Source organism: Lissotriton vulgaris, chromosome 1_1, assembly GCF_964263255.1.
Source record: "Lissotriton vulgaris chromosome 1_1, aLisVul1.2, whole genome shotgun sequence".
Taxonomy (NCBI): Eukaryota; Metazoa; Chordata; class Amphibia; order Caudata; family Salamandridae; genus Lissotriton; species Lissotriton vulgaris.
In genome coordinates, this window is record NC_141685.1 from 540,194,082 (window position 1) to 540,215,740 (window position 21,659).

Here is a 21,659-nt window from a genome sequence, read left to right on the forward strand (position 1 = left end):
CTTCTGGAATTAAGTTTTGCAGGCAACAATATTAAATAAATCAGCCCAATATATTCAGATCGTAAACAATACATTGAATACTATAAATAACAGAACACCTGTAAGTAGAAACAATAAGCAACATCAAAATAGCTTACCCGGTCTAGTTTTTCTGCAATTTTCTCTTTATATTGCTGGAAAGCTTTAGTCAGGTCCTCCGCATTACGCAGGGCTTCATTTCTTTGTAGTTCGGCTCTAAAAGACAAAAAAGTTGCACTTATTCATATAAAGGGAAGACGTTAAAAAGTGGTTGAACAGGAGGTTATATTAATTGGATTCGACACAAACATTCAAAAATATGTTTACTGCAATGCTTCTTGTTCGGAGTTCATGGGTAACTTGAAAAACAGCTCGTCCTTTCTAGTTATTTAAACTTGGAACACTATCAATGTGAAGCAGAAAAGACCAAAGACGAGTATCAACCTAAATTATGCTCTAAAAATTAAAAACGTATGAATATCAGAATACAAATAATAGGGCATAATGACATGCTGTCTTTAACAGCACTAGAGGTCGGTAAACTGTCCAATAACAAAAAAATCTAGTACAAAAACATTAGTGCTGCTTTACCTTGGAGCTTTGCTGAATGGATTATTACAGGTACATGTCACAAACGTAATTGAATCTGTTATTCAAAGTTTAACTTTTAATAAAATGTACTTAATTGATCATATGAGTATGTTCATCAGTAGCAAGGCCTTTCTGGTGCTTTATTACGAAAAAAACTAGAGAACATCTAGGGGCAGTAACTGCGTGTTTGAATTTACTCTAAAGTCAGTAGACCATATTAGGCTTCAGTCTCAAAGGTGCCTGCGGTATCTCTAGTAGGCTTCAGTCTCAAAGGTGCCTGTGGTATCTCTAGTAGGCTTCAGTCTCATAGGTGCCTGTGGTATCTCTAGTAGGCTTCAGTCTCAAAGGTGCCTGTGGTATCTCCATTTCTATGCCATGCATTCTCTCCTTAGTTATATGTCTCCGTCAGCTCAGCCAGAGTGAGTGTGAGGTAATAGAATGCTGATGTGTGCCTTGTGAGAGGAATGTCAGTTGGAGTGAGTGGGCTGAGCAGCTGCAAGGATGCGCTCCCAGTGGGGCTTCCTTCTTGCTGTCTTCTAGCAGTAACCTATGACTCTTATCCTAAAGAATAAACCATCCTGTTATCACATGTACTATTGCCTACCCTGCACCTTCATTTACCACAATGGTGAGGAGCGGCAAAACAACCAACGTGAAGACTTGAAGACTACAAGGCTACGGCCGGAACAGGATCAGGAAAGGAGAAAGGACTGAAACTGAAGAATAACTGAACTTATACAAGAGACTAAGTGAACCTAATACTATTCGAAATTGCAGTCCGAAGGAAGAGAAACGACCTGAAGGCCTCACCGGTATCCCTTAACATCTGACAGCCTGCAAACTGGGCCGTTTAACCTTTTTTCCCATCCATTTAATCCAGCAGTGCTGACGATAAGGGTCCCTGCATTGCGTGCAGTGAACTTCTTAAAGGCTGTTCTGCCCCACTATGCTGCGGGTATTCTGAAACAAGAGAGTTACACCATTCTAGATGAAAGACTGGAGTCGGATTTGTTTGGATTTACACTTAATGGTTTGTGAGTGTTGAAGAATTGTCCTATTGAACTTTGTTTGTACATGGTTGGCCCTTGGAGTGTGTGATATATGTGCCATTATCTAGGTGGTTGTTTGAATGCCCGTTAAAGCACTGCCATGAAGCCTAGGGGGTTATTGAGCAGAGAGTCAGCAAAGATTTAAAAGAGGCCATTGCACTGACCCTTGGCTTTCCAAAAGGATTCTTGAAGGGTTTCAGAGGGCAGTGAGTGCATTTTCCAACCATTTATTGAGGATCGCTTTTTAGGGAAGCTTGGCGTTCTGACTATGATGCAACCTCAGGTCCTCGTCAGCAGCAGACTGGACTACAGTAACAACCCTCTACGGAGCCTCGGCCAAACTCCTGAAACTACTACAATCCATACTGAAAGAATCTGCACGCTTGATCTTTGACATCTCTCGCCACATCACATCCCTCCTAAAAGACCTGCACTGGCTTCCCGTCAACAAGAGGATCACCTTCAAGCTCCCCACCCACACACACATAGCACTCCACAACACTGGACCGACATACCTCAACAGACGATTCACCTTCTACACCCCGAACTGCCAGCTCTGCTCCGCCGACCTCGTCCTCGTCCCCCGCGTCTGAAGAGTGACCACCGGCAGCACATCGTTCACCCACTTTGCCACCAAAACCTGGAACACCCTCCCCATCCTCCTTCGGCAGACCCAGGACCTACTCACCTTCAGAAAGCTACTCAAGACATGGTTATTCGAGCAGTAGCAGCTCCCCTCCCCCCAGCCCCTTGAGACCCTCACAGGTGAGTAGTGACCTATACAAATGTTATGATTGATTGATTGATTGATTGCATTTGAATGTTAACCACCATCAGCCCTTTCAGCAGCGTCTCCAGCAGCATTCCAAGCTTTGTGTGTCCTCCACATGGTATGGGACGAGGATGCAGAGTGCACGTCACTTTGGAGGCTGGAACGCGGATTTACAGTGAGAGAAGCAGGCCCATTGTTATGACACGGTGCATCTTATATTCCGTCAGCCGAGTGGAGACAGGCATTGAAGGTAACATTGGGGTTTCTGATACTTATTCAGAATGGCCAGCTTTACTCCCACGTATCTTCCGACGCTCTGGGATGGTTCATGGCACTGTTGGTTTCCGACTACTGCTCATCAAGACTTTTAGGATTTTCAGGCATCTTGAAAGAAGTTGTGGATGTAGAAAGAGGACTGCAACGCCTATTCCATTCATTTTGATTTTGCTGACTTAGGGCCTGTTGTAGGTGGCCAAATAGCGAGGGCTAACGCAGAAAGTTGCAGAATTTCAGCATTTGCAATCACTATTTGGCTGCGAGCAATGTAGGTGAGTTTTAACCTACTAGCAAAATAAGGAATCGCAAAATTGTGACGCCTTATTTTGCTCTTGCATTTAAGGAATCACAAATTGCGATTCCTTAAATGCAATGTAAGTAGCACAAAAGAAGGTGCACTTTAGCCTTAAGGAATCGCTGATTACCACCAACTTCAAATTGGTTGTAATTAGCGATTTCCTTTAAAAAAGCACTTGTTTGCTTTTTTTTAAAGTACCATGTGGCACACATTCATGCTCTTAGGGCATATATGTCCGTCACATGTGCACACATGCACATTTCAGGGGTGCAACAGGGTGTCCTTTTGACATCCTGGCACCCTTGAAATAGCTCCCGCTATTTGCGATTCTTTAATAGCGAATCACAAATATGAATATCTTCCCATTCATTCTAATGGTTCTCCTAGCCCATAGGAATGAATGGGTAGGTATTCCTTATTAACGAATGTCAATTTGCGGTTAGTTATTAAGGAATATTAAGGAATCGCTAATATTTTAGCGATTCCTACCTACATTCAATTTTGCGAGTCCTTAATAGCGAATCGGTAAAATTCGCTATTAAGGACTTGCACATTTGATTTTACCGACATCTGGCCCTATGTGTATTGTTTTTATTTAGGAAATGCTGAGATTTTGGTCTAACTGTATGTTTCTGCCACATGTGGGTTAGGCCGTATAGGGGATGAGTGTGCAAACTTACTTATTGTTACTTTAGGTGGTTGGTTAAAAGAGCAATTGTATGACATCCGTTGGGGCACATGTATTGCAGTCTTGTGCTATGTATTGTATTGTATTGTATTGTAATTGCATTTATATAGCGCTTACTACCCCTGACGAGGCGTCAAAGCGCTTTTTCGGCGGGTAGCACGCTACTCCGGGACCCACAGAGGATTAGTTTTGAATTAGTATAGTGAAACATGCAAGTACATTTTAAGTGGTGAATAGGTTAGTCAGTTATTTGGAATGATAGCAGAAGGATAGAGTAGGACAAAGATTAGTATTTATTTAGCGCTCGCTTGTTGACGCATGCTATTCAGGGAGCCTATAAAGGATTAGTGGTGAATTAATATGGTGAAATATGAGATAATTCCAGTGGTAGATATTAGTCTGTTACTTGGAGTGAGAAGGATAGCGGATGGATAAAAGGGGAAGAAAGATTTGCATTCATATAGCACTTGTTACCCCTGATGGGTGTTGAAGCGCTTTTTTGGCGAGTAGCACGCCACTCCGGAACCCATAAAGGATTAGTGTTGGAAATTAGTATAGTATAAATATGAAGTAATTTGAGTAGTAGATATGTTATTCAGTTATTTGGGCAGTATATTAGTATAGTTGAATATGGAATTTGAGAAGTGAACATGTTAATCTGTTAATTTTGATAGAAAAAGGATAGTGGAGGGATAAAAGAGTGAAGGATTTTTTTTGTTTTTAGGAGAAAAAGGGCAGCATTTCTGGCCCTAGTCCCGACCAGTCTCGAACAGGCCCAAACAGACAACTACCCTTGTCCTATCCACCCCTAACAGGCCCAAACAGGCAACTACCCTTGTCCTATCCACCCTTAGCCTCGACGCCCGGGCTGAGACGCCCTAAGCCTGGCCCTTTTTGTAGCCCTAGTAATCAGGTGACCCCTTCAGCCAATGGGAACCCTAGACCTAACACTATCCAATCACAACACTAGCCCTAACATCTAGAACCAATAGGAGACCAGGACCTTGCAGCCAATCTTAACCCTAGTCCAAGCACCCAATCAGTTCAAAAACCCTGATCTCGACATCCAATAAAGGCCTTACTCCTACCACTAGTTCCAACCCAAGTCCAAGCAGCCAATGGTACAGGTAGCCCTAGTCCCTACTTCCAATAGAAAGCCTAACCCTACTCTTAGTCCAACAACTGGTCCAACAACCAATCACACCAGAAGCACTAAATAGCTACTTCCAATTAAAGGTCTAACCCTAGCCCTAGTCCCACCCTACTCCCAACAACCAATAACATAGGAAGCCCTAGTCCCTACTTCCTATAGAAATCCAAACCCTAGCCCTAGTCCCAACCCTGCAATGATTGAATCAGAGACCGAGAAACCATTCAGAACCCTCAAATACCCAACCAATGAGGACATTAACCCTAACCCAATAGAAACACCAGATACAACCACCAATCAGTGTACACATGTGCCAACCATCAGCACACCATATAAGGTCCCAGCAACCTAAGACAAGGTTTGCTGGCCGGGGAGTTGGAAGCTGCTTGCTCCTGTTCAGAATCTCCTAGGAGACAGACAGGCTCAATCCACAACTTTGGACTTCAGCAGGTAAAGGCTTCACTAACTCGAAATCTAACATTACTGTTTGAATAAAGCTTTACTCCCCCTGCTGGCCAAAAAACGAAGTGCACAGGCCCCAGTAAATACAGTTTCAACAGCTCACAGAAGCACCCTCTGATGTAGAAAATCCCTGTTGCCTGGGGGGGGGGGGGGGGGGGGGGGGGGCAGAGGGGCTGGCCTCACTGGCTTGTGAACACAAAATGGTGGCTGGGGGTGCACTGTTTCAGCACACAGGCCTAAGCACAGAGCAGAGGAGAAATTTGGAGGGAACACAGATTTGTCACCAAGGAATGAGAGGGACAAACTACAGAAGTTGGACTGCAAATCCCACAATTCAACACACTAAATGAAGGCAATCATTGGCAGGGAAAACCACACATTTAAAACACAACACAGGTGATAAAATATGCAATTACAGGCAGGCTAAAACTACAATTTTTAACTGTAACAACCACAGGCATAGACAGTAAACACAGAAAGTGAAAATCGTTTTTTAAACAACTTTTTGTCTTGGGAAGAGACAGCACTAGTCTGTCTCCTTACCACTTCCTGGACTCTGCTCAAAGCAATCTGGGGCACATGTGGGCTTCAACTCACAAGATGGAGGAGAATGATTTGGGGTGCACCCAGCAAGTCCTTCAGGGGCCTGGGCAGGTGTGAGAGGAGGGCTCAGACTTGGCTGGTAGCTGAATAGCCAATGGTCTGCTGGCCTGGGGGTGGGGTCTGGGCAGCTGCTTGCTCCTGTTCAGAATCTCCTAGGAGACAGACAGGCTCAATCCACAACTTTGGACTTCAGCAGGTAAAGGCTTCACTAACTCGAAATCTAACATTACTGTTTGAATAAAGCTTTACTCCCCCTGTCTATACTATTTCCTGTTAGGACTGTTTGACCATGTATTTTGTATTTTTGACAATATATATTATTATTCCACCTCTGGTCCATTTATTTTATGAATTGTGAGTTTACATTTTTACTTCCATCATGTGTCTGTTGAGAATTACCATCTTATCTGGACTGAACTGAAATTATCAATTTCTTCCTTAAAGAGGGGAGTTGTGTGGTATCTACATGTCTATGCCATGTGGTGTTGTCTTATTAGTTATATGTCCCCTGCTGCTCAGCCAGTGTCAGTGTGAGTTAATAGAGGTAATAGAATGCTGATGTGTGCCTTGCGGGAGAAATGTCAGATGGAGTGAGTGGACTGAGCAGCAGCAAGGATGCGCTCCCAGTGGGGCTTCCTTCTTACCGTCTTCTAGCAGTAACCTATGACATACTAAAGAATAAACCATCCTGTTATCACCTGTATTATTGTCTACCATGCATCTTCATTTACCACAGTGCCATTTTAGCTAGTTCATTTTTCTCTGTATCCATTCCGGAAGTCTACCTCCAAAAGTTGAAGGAAGGGAATGTCAGTTGTGAATCTGTGGACATAGGTATAAGGAAACATAAACGCTCCATGGATGCTTAGGCAGACTTTCCTAAAAACAAAACAAACAAAAAAAAAAAACAACGAAAGGTGGCACTGGACGACTTTCAAAATGAAAACATCAAGTGTGGGTATAAAACCCTACAATATGATGCATGTGGATGTCGGTCCTTGGAGGTTGCTGCCGAAGCACATCTTTTTTTAAATCTCAGCGACGTGTATACTTTAACAGAAGTTAAAACATTGGCCATAATGAACATGAAAAATCTTCATGTTGTAAACTTATTTCAAACTGTCAAAAAGTGGGCTTTTAATGGGGCAACGACTGGCAATAGCAGTTGGGTTGGCTAATAACTTTATGTACCCCTTCAGTCAATGGTGAGTTAGGTATTCAAGATGTCATCACCCAGGCATTCATTCTTGCAATAATGCATTCACTCATCCACATACTAACCCATTCTTACATTCATTCACTCACCTATCCACAATAAAATACACACACAAATTTAACACAAATATGCAATATAAATCAAAAGAAAAATGTTGCCACATAAACAAAGAAGTAAATTTTTTTTAAAAATTGAAAAAGCTATAGCTGCGAGCCGCCATCTCTCAATGGTATGCGTAGTGATGAATTGCTCTCCCAGCCCAAGTTAGCGGACTTGTTTCTTTTAATTTGTTGCGTCTTGTAACGGTAAAACAATGATGCACAACGGAAAATACCTTTCAAGATTGCCGTCCGGTTTAGAATCAGTAGCCGCATGGGATGCAGAACACACTAGACAAAATAAGCAGTAACGGATTGGCCTAGAAAGATTATCTAGGGAGCTGCCAGGTGCTACCAAAATAAATGAAGGAATAGATCTAAAAAAGTAATAAAAAAGAGAGGGACCTATAAAAGAAGAAATTAATGTTGTTAAGCTTACATTTAGCCTCCATTTTAGCTCTATTATTTAATTTTGCATCTTTTTTTTTTTAAAGGTGGTTTGCACATGTTTTGCCTAATAAGAGAATGTGCCACACACTTATATATTTTTGATAGACATTGTCACTCCGGAGCCTGCACATTTAGGTCCAGGGTCGCACATTTCAGAACATGATGCCTGGTTTTATTTTTGCTCGTAGAGGAGGACTCTTTCTACCCAGACTAATTAAAGACGCTGTTCTGCACTTCTGTCACAGTAAGATAAAGATGGTGTTTTATTATTAAGTGCCAAAGTCATGTTGAAGACTGCTGTGAGTTGTGAGTGAGATGCAGCTCTGTGGACCCCAACCAACATCCTGAGAAGGAAGATAGCCATGCAAGAGAAGTGTGCAGGTGTGCACACTTAGATGGGTGCATTCGTTAAAACACAGAGGCCAGCTTCTTGGCACACAGTGCCAATGTATGGCTTTAGATCATTTAAACAGGTATGGCAGATGGGTATTATTATTATTATTATTATTATTATTGCATTTATTGAGCGCACAGCTACCGGGAGGTTTCCCGGCGCTTGCCTTGGGAACCCGTCCTGGCTTTTCCCTGTGAGATAGCCCTTACAGGGCATCCAAAAGGTGAAAGCCAGGCATCCCGCCGCAGGGGGCCGTTGAGGAGATTAAGCAAGCTTAATGCCCAGAGTTGCAGAGTGAGAACCCATGATTAGAGCAGGCACCGAAGCGAGAATTATCGAGTCCGTGGACATTTGAGCTCAAGACCCTGCCGCGTCGGGAATTGAACCCTGGTCCCGGGTCTGACCTCAGCTTCCGGGTCTGCCTGCTCTACACCGTGAGCCACACTTCTCCGTATACCGCTCTCATTAGCATAGCTATATGAGTGATAGATGGGAGTATCCTTAGTAACATTATGAACAATTAACCTGGTTGCATTCATCGTGTTTTTCACCATTTTAATGAAGCTTCTAACAATGTTGAGTCTCATCTTTCTGATAACCGCAGTTCATAGTTTATTTACAAAGATTAGAGTTTTTAGATTAGCATTTGAAAATGCATCATTATATCTTTTCTTTGTGACATCTTGGGCATGCACAAGTGACAACCGAAAGGGTTAGATCTGTTTCCACAGATTACTTGGGAAGCAGAGTGGTCATGTACGAGGTTATCAGTAACATCTACATCTCTGAAAGGTTAGGGGTTTAGATATGATACTGTGAGGTAGCCAAAAAACAACATTTACTGACTATTTAAAAAGAATCGGTCTCTGTATTAGGCCACAATTCAGCACCAAAAATGAAGATGAAATGTCATCAGAGGTTTAACAAAAAAGGAAGATCTTGCAAAAGGACACTGAAATAAGCTTATGAGAGGTATTTAACACAGGACTGTATTCCGCGGAGAGGCGGTCACTGTTCAATGAGTGCTGGGGAGGGACGCATGATAAGAAAAGGTGTTAGTACATAAATTGATAGGTAAACTGGTAATACGAATGGTTTCTAATTCTGTTGCGGCCATGGGGTTGCGCCTTTACTTGTGAGAATAGAGAAAAGGGATTTGATCGTCTAGTGGGGGAAGTGTCAATAGTGGCGTTGGGAAACCTTGAGGTGTTTTGTGCTGCAGACAAGGTCTACATTTCTCGTAATCCTACAGAGATGACAGTTAGCTACCCAATTATGTTTTTTTTGTTTTGTTCGGGTTTACAGGTTTACTTACAGTTGAATTATGTAATAGACAGCAAGAGAGAGGGATGGGTGTAATGGAGACGTAAACTTCCAGAAAGACTGAGGTTAACTTAATTGTGCTTTGAATAATCAGGGTGGAATGCAGTACACATTGTACATCACGATTCTTCAGAATGTAAGATCTGAACTCTGAATGTGAGGGATATTATTTTACCTGCAAAGTGACCACGTGTATGGTGGCTTCACAAGGAAGAGAATACTGACATACCATCCAAGAAACACGGTTCTTTTAAAGAGATGTTGGCAAGTTTTCTTTACCTGAAAACCAAATATTATCAAAATCTACTTTTTTTTTATAGATATTGCAGTCCACGGTGAGTCTCATGACATGTCCTGATCGCACATTGGAGATGTGCATGGGGTGTTTTGGTTCACTCTGTCCATATTGGGTCTTTTTAACCGTAGCTTGACTGATGTATGGTTAAGTTTCCTCGATGTCGATTTCATTTTCTATGGGATTCTTTTTCTTTTTTTGTTAAAGCTTTTCTTTACAAATCTTGAGTGTTTCAGATTTTTTCATGGGGTGTATTCACTTCTTTTGTCTTTAAAGATTAGAGGCTGTGCATCGGGTGTTTGGTAGTTTTGCCTTTTACTTGGTGGAGGTCTGTTCCAATACAGCTTAATGCTTTTTTCTTATATTACAACTTAGTTACACATTTGTTTGTACTGGCCCTGATGAAGTCTTTGGTTATTGCCATTAGACGAAACATGTGTTGGCACAAATTGTGGCTGTCGGTTGTATCGATGAAATCCGAAAATAAAATTCAAAATACAGAATAAAGATCAAAGATGAACATTTGAGAAAAACTACTGCGTGGATTAATTATTGATGGACACTATATGATTGTGACTCAGGAAATTGACTTAGCATTTTTGTTACAAGTGTGTGGATGTTAGTTTACACTGATTGGCAACGTAGGGTAGTCGTCTCAATTTCCTTTAAAGCACTATCAGATGAATTGATAGTTCTAATCACGTCGTCACATAACCGTGCGCAATCTATACTCCACTGCCCCTCTTCGACGTTTTAAGATAATTTAGGGGTTTCAGCAGGTTTAGTGATCCACCAATTTGGTGTTAATTTTGAAAATGTGCTCACGAAATGACAGAAGTAAAGTAGCGGAAGACCTGTTTAAAAACCTACAAGCAGGTGTATCAATCAATAAGGCAGTCACTCATAGAAATGCCAGACCTAATAAAGTACTGAAGACCAAATTAATAAGACTAGAAAGGTTGAAAAAAACTGAAATAGCGAAATGGTGGGATGTAGCCACCTTGAAAGAGTACTTGAGATTAGAGAAAATCTAGAGAGGCCTACGTTTGGAAGATCTACTTTTTGTATGGGAAAAAGAGCTGACTGGCAATTCTAGGCGGTTAATGAATATACTTATTGCAAATGCACGGTGAGCCCTGGTAACTCTTTTACGAGAAATCCAAAGAATCAGCATGGGGAACAAAGAACCCATTGCCAACCCAAGAGAGGACCTCCAAAGACCAAAAGAGGGAGCAGGGGGAAGAGGAAAATCCAAAAAAAAGAGAGGGAATGCATACCCGCTCTTGGAACAAGGGCAAACAATAACAACTAGTAATGAGCGAGTGATATAGGTAATCAATCTATCCAATGCCAATCTGCCTGATAATATGTTGTCTGTCTTGAGTAAAGGTATGAACTTCTGTCCTACGCCTAAATGTGATATGTCAGATGTTAAGATCGATCTGTATAAATTTGTACGGAGTTTGAAACTCAAGAAGTTTTTCGCTACCAATCCTCTGATTAAACAAAAAGAAGCAAGAGAGACTATTGTGGGTGACCAATCAATTCAGGATATTTGTGACAATTCTGTTGCTCTCAATTACAAAAAGTGAACATGATCCTACTACGCTGCACCAAGTTCTGGAAAATCTAGAATATTGTACAGGCAACTGCGGACGCAGGGACCGCACTTCCCTGCTGTATTCCCTTTGTGTTTGATTCAACAATAAATCCCGCTGGGTGTGCACAAGCTACTCCAGCACATGCTGTTGGGTGCCAGCTGCAATGCAGAGAATGAATGAACCCAAGATATGGAGTGGTGCACCACCCGTTAAATGAAGATAGTTTTTCAATAATTCAAATAGTCCTGATTAAGTTGTTTTAATGAATCCTTTGTTTTCATAAGAATCCAAATACAGAAAATTGCCAGCCAAAGCATTTCGTTCATATACAATGAACTTCTTCAGGGCATAAAGTGATGTACGGTCCTGGGAGAAAATGCATATGTACAGTATGGCTGTGTGGGCCTCCTTGATAAGTGCCAGTTTGCGATGAATCTGTTGTGGAAGTAACTGCAGCAGTCAGCTCCGTTCAGTAGTGGTACAATGCGAGTATTGATAGTGGTTCAAAACCTAAATCTAAATGGACACCTCAGTTGACCAGTGGTAATAATATTGAAGTCTTCCACAGGATTGTTAGCAGTGAACTCGATAAATACGAGGAAAGTATGAAGTTCAAGAGATTGTTACCATACACTCACAACCTTACGGTAAATGAACAGACCGATAAAGGCAGCAACATTTTTGTCATGGATAAAGCTATGTATGAAGCTGAAATAATGAGCCAGCTAATTCTGAATGCATTATGTTATAAGAAACTTATCTGCAATCCAATATTTGGTAGAACTATTAATGCCGAGTTGAAGAAGTGGAAAATCAAGGGTTTATTAAATGATGAAGAATATGGGTACCTAATGATTGACAAACCACGATTTCCGCGTCTATACATACTCCCTAAAATCCATAAGAATGCCATGACATCACCAGGAAGGCCCAGAGTCTCAGGTAATGGGGGCCCTACAGAAAAGATCTCTGAATTAGTCAACATATTTCTGCAGCCTTATGTGACTAATTTGGATTCCAATATTAGAGAAACAAAACATATATTGAACGTTCTTATGGATATAAATTGGGGCATATCGATGACTCTTGTGACACTAGATGTAGTGAAAATTGCAAAAAACACAGTTGATGGACAGAATGCAGAACAATGTCTTACATTCACCCCAGTACAATGATCTGGGCCTAAATCCATCGTTTTTTTGCACTCCACACCACCCTAGGTCAGACAATGGCTACATGCAAATCAGCCTTGACCCTGTGCCTCATGGGAACAGTCCAGCCCGAACTACCAAGCCATGTCTTTCCTAGACCGGAATCCAGTATCCAAGGACCGGTTTCTGGCTATCAGCCTTCTTCGGCATGGATAGCTTGACTCCAGTGATGTGGAGAGCCTGGGACTCACGTCTGAGCATACCCAGCTCACTCGGGGTGAAAATTGCAATAAACACAGTTGATGGACAGAATGCAGAACAATGTCTTACATTCACCCCAGTACAGAGATCTGGGCCTAAATCCATTGTTTTTTGCCCTCCACATCGCCCCAGTTCAGACATGGCCATATGCAAATCAGCCTTGACCCTGTGTCTCATGGGAACAGTCCAGCCCGAACTGCCAAGCCATGTCTTTCCTGGACCGGAATCAACCATCCTAGGACCGGTTTCTGGCTATCAGCCGTCTTCAGCCAGGATAGCTTGACACACTATATAAGTCCACTGATTGAATCAATTGAGAAATAAATAGTGTCATTATACACTAATATCCAGCATGAACAGGGACTGCTGGCAATTGAAAACTTTTTGTACAAGAGACCTGCAGAACTCCTAGAACATTCAGACATGCTGATTGCGATTTTAGAACCTAATATGTTTTTGTTCAAACAAGATTGGTATCAACAACTGTGCGGGACTGCGATAGGTTCCAGATTTGCACAGTGTTTTGCCTGCCTCTTTGTGCAGAGATTCTAGGCAGCGCATGTCTGGGTCTCATCGGGTGCCACGTGGGAGAAATAAATAGTATATTATGGCAGGTATATCGATGATTGTTTCATTATCTGGACAGGTAGTGATGAAGATCTATTAGAATTTTTCGAACATATGAACAACAACAAATTTAATATGTCATTCACTATGTCAGCTAGCAAAGAAAAGATTGTATTCCTTGATGTTGAATCTTATGGGGCTGATTGAAAGATCAACTGTAAACTATACAGGAAAAGTATGTCTAACGCCCACCCAAAGTTACAAGTTATTGCTCTCCCCTATGGTGAACTATATAGAGCCCGTAAAAATTGTAGCAATGATGTGGATTTTGCAAACTGTGCTAGGGATACGGAAATACGATTTCTGGCTAGAGGTTATGATGTAAATACCCTGCATAATGCAAAGCAAAGAGCCTCTAGACTAAGGAGATGTGATACTTTAAAACCAAGAGCTAAAAAAAGACACTGGTGGTTCTCAGCATTTGCGATTTTTGCCCAATTACCATCCTTGGTCACATAAGATTTTCATACTTAAAAAACATTGGTACTTGCTTACATCGGACAAGACTCTAAGTACGTTTATCACTAAATATCCCAGCATCTCCTACTGTAAGGGTATAACACTGCGAAGCTTAGTCAGCCCTAGTTATCCAAGGATGCTGACAGATGAACAGAGATAGCTACATAGACTCAATATGGGCTCATTTAGATGTGGACATTGTAGCATGTGTAGGTTTGCAGTGCAAAGTTGACTTTTAATACAATGGTTCTGTTAAATATAGAATTAGACAACATATTGACTGCTCAACAAATCATTTGGAGTATTCTATCCCGTGAAAATGCACTAAAGTTTAAATAGGAAGCACCATTAGACGCCTCAAGGAAAGTATTTCAGAATACTTCAGGGTGCTTAAAAAACGTGATTCCAGATATCCTATTGTGACCCATGCCTTTGAATGTCCCACTCAAAGCACAAATTTGTCATTCACTTTTAATGGTATTGAATCAATACCGAGTAACGGTAGAGGTGGAAACAGAGAACTTTAGGTCAGTCAATGTGAGGCTCGCTGGATCTTAAAACTGCGTGCTGTAGAAAGGGGCTTTTACATGGATTCTGAATTGCAATATTTTTTGGGATGTTAATCATAAAGAGATATTAAGAATGTATGTGCAGCTATGACATTCAATTCTCTACTGTTTATTATGACTATGTTACTGTTATATCCATGAAATGTTTGTAGTGATATTATTCCATCTTGCTGTAAGAATGGATAGGCAGTTTATTGTATGCATCTGAATTCTATCTATCTCCAGTCTGTGTTCCTGTTTCCCCTCTTTCTCCTTTCTCCCTTTTTTCCTTCCTCTCTTCCCTTTAGAAACACGTTTTTGCTACAGATCACTTCCTGGTGTATATACTCTGTAGGCCAATGTAATGGTATAATTGAAGGCATTCTTATGAATGCGGTTGCGATTGCTTTGTTGTATATAGGTATGATGTTCTTTTTCACCCAGTATACTCCGAGGGTGTATATATATTCTCACACCGTGGCTATGTGTTTGTAATACTTATTCCACTATACATCTCTAGTTCGGATTGTTGGCTAAATGTCGGACTACTTATCCAATAGGGCCATTATGACAGTATTGATTGAGAGTTTGACAATAATGACAACTGTGATATTGCATTTTCACATAATATTGCGTTATGTGGCTTTATTGGCTCAGTTGGCAGAGCGACTGGTCTATTAATCCAAGGGCCCCGAGTTCGACCCTCTAGTGGTGCACTTATTGTTTACTCAATTTTGGGTCAAATATATTGAAAAAGGGAACTATATTTCGGCAACATAACTTTATTTTGTACCATGGTTATGATTGATGAGGTTGGAGTTCATACGTTTTAACTTGGTTTAACCGGCACACGAGACATAAGTTACAGCATAGTGTGCTATTATTTTAACAATAAGGTTCTTTACCTTGTTAAAATGATTGTAGCCATCCATTTTATATTCACTGTAATGTTATTTATTGGTAATATGGTCTATCTAGTTAAGATGATTTGTGGTTGGTAGAGTGTTTTAGCAAATCTTATACGTTTAAGATGGTGCCTGCATGGGGACAGTCCTTCAGTACGGTGTAATGGAGGCCTTTGTTTATGTTGTTTTGGATGAAACAGTATAAATAACCATTTAAAGATGGCATTGATGCAACACGCCAAGAATTACAACTGAGTACTCGCTGACGCGTTTACTGTGAATTTTAAGGTAAGATGATCTGTAATTAATTTTCAACATCCAACCCACTAGTCTATCTGAATCCAACTTGCAGGCTGGATGAACAACCATCATTTAAAATTGAACGCAGACAAAACAGAGCTGATCTTGACAGGCAGCTCTTTAAATCCTTGGAACACAAACTTTTGGCCTCCATCCCTGGGCCCCCTGCCTGACCCAGTATCTTCGGCAAAATGCCTGGGATCAAGATAAGCAAACACCTCTCAATGAAACCCCAGATCAGCTCTGTGGTTTCGGTCTGTTTCCTCATGCTACAGAAAATAAAGAAAATAAAAAGATTTTTATCAACAGAGGCACTAACGTTGGTTGTTCTCGCGAATATCATCTCGCGACTGGACTACGCCAATTCACTTTATGTTGGAATTCCGGCATATCAATCACAAAGTCTTCCATTAATACAGAACCACGCGGCCAGACTGATCTTCCAACTTCCGGCCCGAAAACACGTTAAGCCACTACTTAAACAACTGCATTGGCTCACAGTAGAACAACGCTGTGTCTTCATGGTAGGCTGCATTGTGCACAAAGCACTGCTCGAAGAAGGTCCTAAGTTCATCTCTAAAAGGATCAGGAAATATAGCCCTTCCCGCACTCTCCGTTCATCTGGTCAACATCTTCTGACCGTCCCGAGATATAATAAGAACCTTACATATGGCGTGATCCGGTTCTCCACATTGGCTCCCCAAACGTGGAACTCCTTCCCTCTTTTAATACGTTCCACTCACTCCCATCCTCAGTTCAGAAAACAGTTGAAAATGTGGTTGTTCCGACAAGCTTATCCCATCTGAAAGTCTTGAAGTCATTTAGAGCTCCGTCCTCAGAAGTGCCAAGAAACCTGAACGTTGCGCTAAATAAATATTTTAACATAACATAACTATACTAGGCATCTGTTTGAGTGATTTTGACCCGGTTTTTAATCATATGACCATGGTACGTACGAGTGGGTAATATGCTCTTTGGGACAATTTATATTTTGTTGGTTTTACTAAGTTGAATCGTGTGACTGACATGTTCGACTCTGCATTTAGAATAAAGGATGGCATTACTCGGATTATAATTTTAGTGAGATTACTCAGTAATTGTAGTTAAATTTCGGTGCGTGATTGACATATGGATACATATATTTTTCATGTAAATGATGTAGTCTGCAATAGACTCGAGATAGGACGTGATAGGGTGGAAGATACTGATGCCTACATATATGATTTTTTTAGGATACTTGCTGGTCTTATGAAGGCCGGATGCTGATTGGAGAAACTAAATAACATACATTGCTGAAATTACTACATTTGGTGAATGCAGTTTGGCTCTTCCTTTTAATTATGGGTATATGTGAGCTGCAATGACTTTGTATGGGGACTTGAGTATCGATGAGGATGGAAATTACAATATGTTTACCCATTTGTTGCCGTAGTAGATATATAATGACCTTCAAATTAGATGAAGGCTGATTGCGGCAGAGGTTATCAAAGTCTACTTTTTGTATAGATATTGCAGTCCACGGTGAATCTCATGACATGCCCTGATCGCAAATTGAAGATGTGCATGGGGTGTTTTGGTTCACTCAGTCCATATTGGGTCTTTTTAACGATAGCGTGACTATGAGTTATTGTATGGTTAACTTTCCTTGATGTCTATTTTATTTTCTATGGGATTTTTCCTCTTTTTTGGTTAAAGGTTTTCTTTACAAATCTTGAGGTGTTGTTTTAGATTTTTTCATGGGGGGTATACACTTCTTTTTGCCTTTTAAAGGTTAGAGGCTATGCACTGGGTGTTTGGTATTTTCGTTTTTACTTGGTGGAGTTCTGTTCTGCAATCCGAATATTTTTTTCAATACAGAATAAATATCAAAGATGAACATTTGAGAAAAACTACTGCGTGGATTCATTACTGATGGACACTATATGATTGTGACTCAGAAAAATTGACTTAGCATTTCAAAACCAAATATGCTAACACACCGCAGTGAGATCAAGACTGGGGGGGGGGGGGGTGGGAGGGGGTGACCCTACTAACACTAAACAGAGTCACCATCTCACATAAATACACAATAATGTGGGTAGATACCTCAAGGTGAAGGGTGAATTAAGGAGTACAGGTATGCTCCCAACCAGGGCCAGAAAGGCTTTTTGAAAAAGATCCTGCAAATCCAGCACAAGTTTCAAAATAGAAAGTTAATGCTGGCAGAGAACTTTAACTTGGATTTAAACCTGGAGATGGATTAAATAGGGGCAAGTGGCATTCCTGGCCATAAAATAATATTCGATGAATGTATGATATCTAAGGAACAGACATATGGGTTATGATTTTTCTGGTGGATACACTTTCCAACCGCAGATTCCTCAGCTTGTGATTATTTCTCTGGCATCAGATGGATCTGGAAACTTCAAATCAGTACACCTGCAGAGCAGGTGCTGGCGTCATTCCGCTTCCCGCCAATGCCATTCGGCTCAGAAAGTGACGAGCGCAGCCACATATAAAGTGCCACCCAGAAGAGCCTATATAAGTTGCACAGGTGCAGAGCCCATCAGCGAACTGGTATGACCTTAGAGCAGATCTCTAAATTGGGACCTTTTAGGATAGAAAAAGAGTCCAGTTTACAAAACTGGGAGGTGGGAGGGTTGGGGAGGAATTAGCAGGTATATAGATAATCCACCAGTTAAGTAACTTGTTCTTCTGATTGATACTTCTAACCACAGATTATTCTCCATGTGAATAAATACCACAGCAGTACAGGTCTGTGAACTTGGTCAGACCAAAACATCTGCAGGATCGAGAGGACAAAATGCGCTTCTCAATGAATTAGATTGTCAAGACAAGAGAGCTTTGTGAATGTATGAACAGCTGCCCATGTACCTGCCTGACAAATATGCTGGACTGGCGATCCATGTAACTATGCGATGGTAGATGCTTTAGCTCTGGTAGAATGAACCCAATGTGTAGATGATCATAGTGCAGAGAACAACCTACTGGGAGATGATCTGTTTTTGAACTGCCTTGACTTTCTTTCCACTAGAGAAACCACAAAGAGAAAGCTGATCATCCAACCAATCCTTTTTGGTGCGATTTATATAAAAAAAAAAACAGAACCCATCTAGGGCCCAAAGAGGAGTCTCTCCTCCTCAGAGGGATGAGGTGAAGAAAAGGATGTTTGAAGGGCAATAGCCTGCCAGAAATAAAATGGAATAAACACTATCAGTAGAAAGGAAGCTTAGGTCCTCAAAATTAATTTATCTGGGAAGAATGTTGTATGAGGTGTGTTAACAGAAAGAGGCTGCACTCACATATCTATTCGATAGTATGGTGATGAGAAAGACCATTTTCAATGTCTGAAGCCTAAAAGGACAACTGTACAAAGCTTCAAAGGGGGTGAACATAAAAAAAATAGTGAGTACTAAATTCAAGTCTCACTGTTGCATCACAAATGGTTTTGGTTGAAACAGGTGTATCAAACTTTTCAAAAATCTCATCAGGTGATTTAAATAAAGAAGGCTGGAGTGGCAACCACAGAAAAGCCAAAAGCGCTGTCAAATAGCCTTTAACAATGCCCAAAAGAAGTGTTTGTTGAGCCAGGGACTAAACCAACAACAAAACATCAGATAACTTCACAAGCAATAGATCAATTTGGCAAGCGCTGCACCAAGTCATAAACTTATCCCAAACGACCAGTGCACATCAATTTCATAGAGGGACGCCTTGCGGTTAAGATGGCATCAGCAGCCTCAGGAGGAAGTTCAAATGCAGTGAACTGTCACCGCTCATTTGTCACGTGTGGATAGGCAAATTGCTTTGGCCCGGGTGCAGCATCCTGCCCTGCTGCTGCAAGAGAAGATCTTCCTAAAGAGGCAGCTTTATCAGAGAACTGATGAGGATAGAGAAGAGTTCCGGGTACCATGCTTTCCTGGACCAATCAGGTGCCACTAGGATGACTAGGGTTGGGTCATTCCTGGTTCTCTTCAGAACTGGAGGTAGGAAAGACAGCAGCGGTAAGACGTAAAGGAGTCCTGAGGTCCACACTTAGTGCAATGCATCTTCTGAGATAGCCTCCATGGGAACTCCAACGTAAAAAAGTGCTGGCATTGCGTGCTCTTGGCACTAGCAAAAAGATCTAGCCAAGGCTCTCCTTAATGATGGAAGATGCCAGGCACCACCTCTGGATGTAAATACCATTTATGGTTTGCTAGGCATTGGCGGATGAATTCACTCTCTCTGGTGTTTAGTGATCCTGCCAGTTGGTTCACCACCAGAAAAACGTAATGGCGGTTTACCCACTTCCAGAGGCATAGTCTCTTCTGGCACATGACCCAAGACCAAACCCAGCCCCACTTGTTGTAGTACAGCATGGTGGTGGTGTTGTCCCTGTGCACCTACACCAGCCTTCCTCTGAAGGTGGGCAAGAAAACCTTCAAGGCAGAAAGAAATGCTCTCTGCTCCAACAAACTGATGCGGCATTGGCTTCTGTAGAGACCAAGCGATGTAGATTTCAAGAGACGACCACAATGAAAAATTAAATAAAGAATTCATTTTCCATCGTGGTCGTATCTCAAAATCCCACAGCCGGCCCCACCGCCCCTACCTGCAGTGGCTGCAGCTGATGGCAGTGGCGGGGAATCTCAGGGATCAGTCTGGCTGCAGGAGGATCAGTCTGGATGGTCTGAGTCTGCGGAGGAGTTTCTTGTTGATAACAGTGAAGAGAGCAATGCTGTGGTCCAGTCTGCTACTGATGAGCATGCATGACCATTTTTATTGATTTGGGTGGGATCCATCTGAACGTTTTTCAAAACATGAGGAGGGTGTTGAAGCAGGTCTATGACACAGCGTTGATGTGGCCGTTCGTTGAGAGCGCTAAATCTAGTATGATTCCGAGGTTCGGCAATGGTATGACTGGGTGGGGAGATTTCTGAGGGCAGGGGGCCACCAGGAGGTGTCCCATGGGGAAGGAATAGAGCTAAGGATGAGGACTTCTGTTTTCTCTGAGTTGAGTGTGAGGCAGCTGTTCTTCATCCAGGTGGTGACAGCTTTCATCCCTTCTTGGAAATGGAGTTTGGTTATGTTGAGTTTGTTGGTGAGGGAGAGAATTAGTTTGGTGTCGTCGGTGTGAGAGACTATGTTGAACCTGTGGTTCCGGATCCATGTAGATGTTGAAGAGGGTGAGACTGAGGGAGGAGACCTCAAGCAATCCACAGTTGGTCTCTCTTGGTTCAGAGACGTAGGGCAGGAGTCTGACTCGCTGAGTTCTGCCGGTGAGGAATGAGTAAATCCAGTCTTGGGCCTTGCCACGGATGCTGGTGTCATGGAGTCTGGTGGCTAGGGTGCGGTGGGAGACGGGGTCGAAGGCAGCCGAGAGGTCCAAGAGGATGAGGGCTGCCATTTCGCCTTGGTAGAGGAGGGATCGAATGTCGTCAGTGGCGGCAAGTCGGGCGGTCTCGGTGCTGTGGTTGCTGCAGAAGCTGGATAGGGAGATGTCCAGGACATTGTTGGTTTCTATGAAGTTTGCTAGTTGGGTGTTGCTAGCCTTTTCGATGTCTTTGGCTGCGAAAGGAAACAGGAAGATGGTCCTGAGGTTTTTAAGGTCCGTCTGGTCTGCAGATGGTTTCTTAAGGAGGGGTTGACTTCGCCATGTTTCCAGTCATCGGGGAAGGTGGCGGTTTCGAAGGAGCAGTTGATCCTCCGGCGTAGGTCGGGTGCGGTGGCAGAGGCAACTCGATGGAAGATGTCGGGTGGCCAGGAGTCTGAGGGTGTTCCAGAGTGGATGGTTTTCAAAGTGTCTTCTGTCGTGAGAGGAGTCCATTTGAGCAGGGTCTGTCAGCTGTTGTCGTTTGGCGGGAGAGCAGGAGTGGTGCGGACGTAGGAAACTGGCTCTATATATACTACACCAAAATTAGGGTATAGAGTGTATAGAGTCAAGGTAACCTCAGAGGTAGGCAGAGGTTAAAGTTGGATAGAACCTTACTCTCTATTTGTGGTAGAGTAGTCGAGCAGTAAGGCAGTATCAGAGGACAGCGTTAAGCATTTGATGTACACACTCAGCAAATGAATTCACACACTCAAGGACTGAACTCTAGACCAATTGTTTTTGTATAAAAAATATACTTCTTTATTTATT

The 21,659-nt window shown here is 42.1% G+C and overlaps 1 protein-coding gene across 3 annotated transcripts in view; it reads right to left on the minus strand.

The window, feature by feature from the left end:
* The window catches only part of CCDC18 (coiled-coil domain containing 18), a 1,483,839-nt gene that overhangs the window by 1,150,601 nt on the left and 311,579 nt on the right, over positions 1–21,659 (minus strand). For all 3 annotated transcript variants that reach the window (XM_086953919.1, XM_086953920.1, XM_086953918.1), the window contains exon 7: positions 138–234. In XM_086953919.1, the coding sequence (XP_086810045.1) occupies positions 138–234 (97 nt within the window). The remainder of the gene's footprint in view (positions 1–137; positions 235–21,659) is intronic.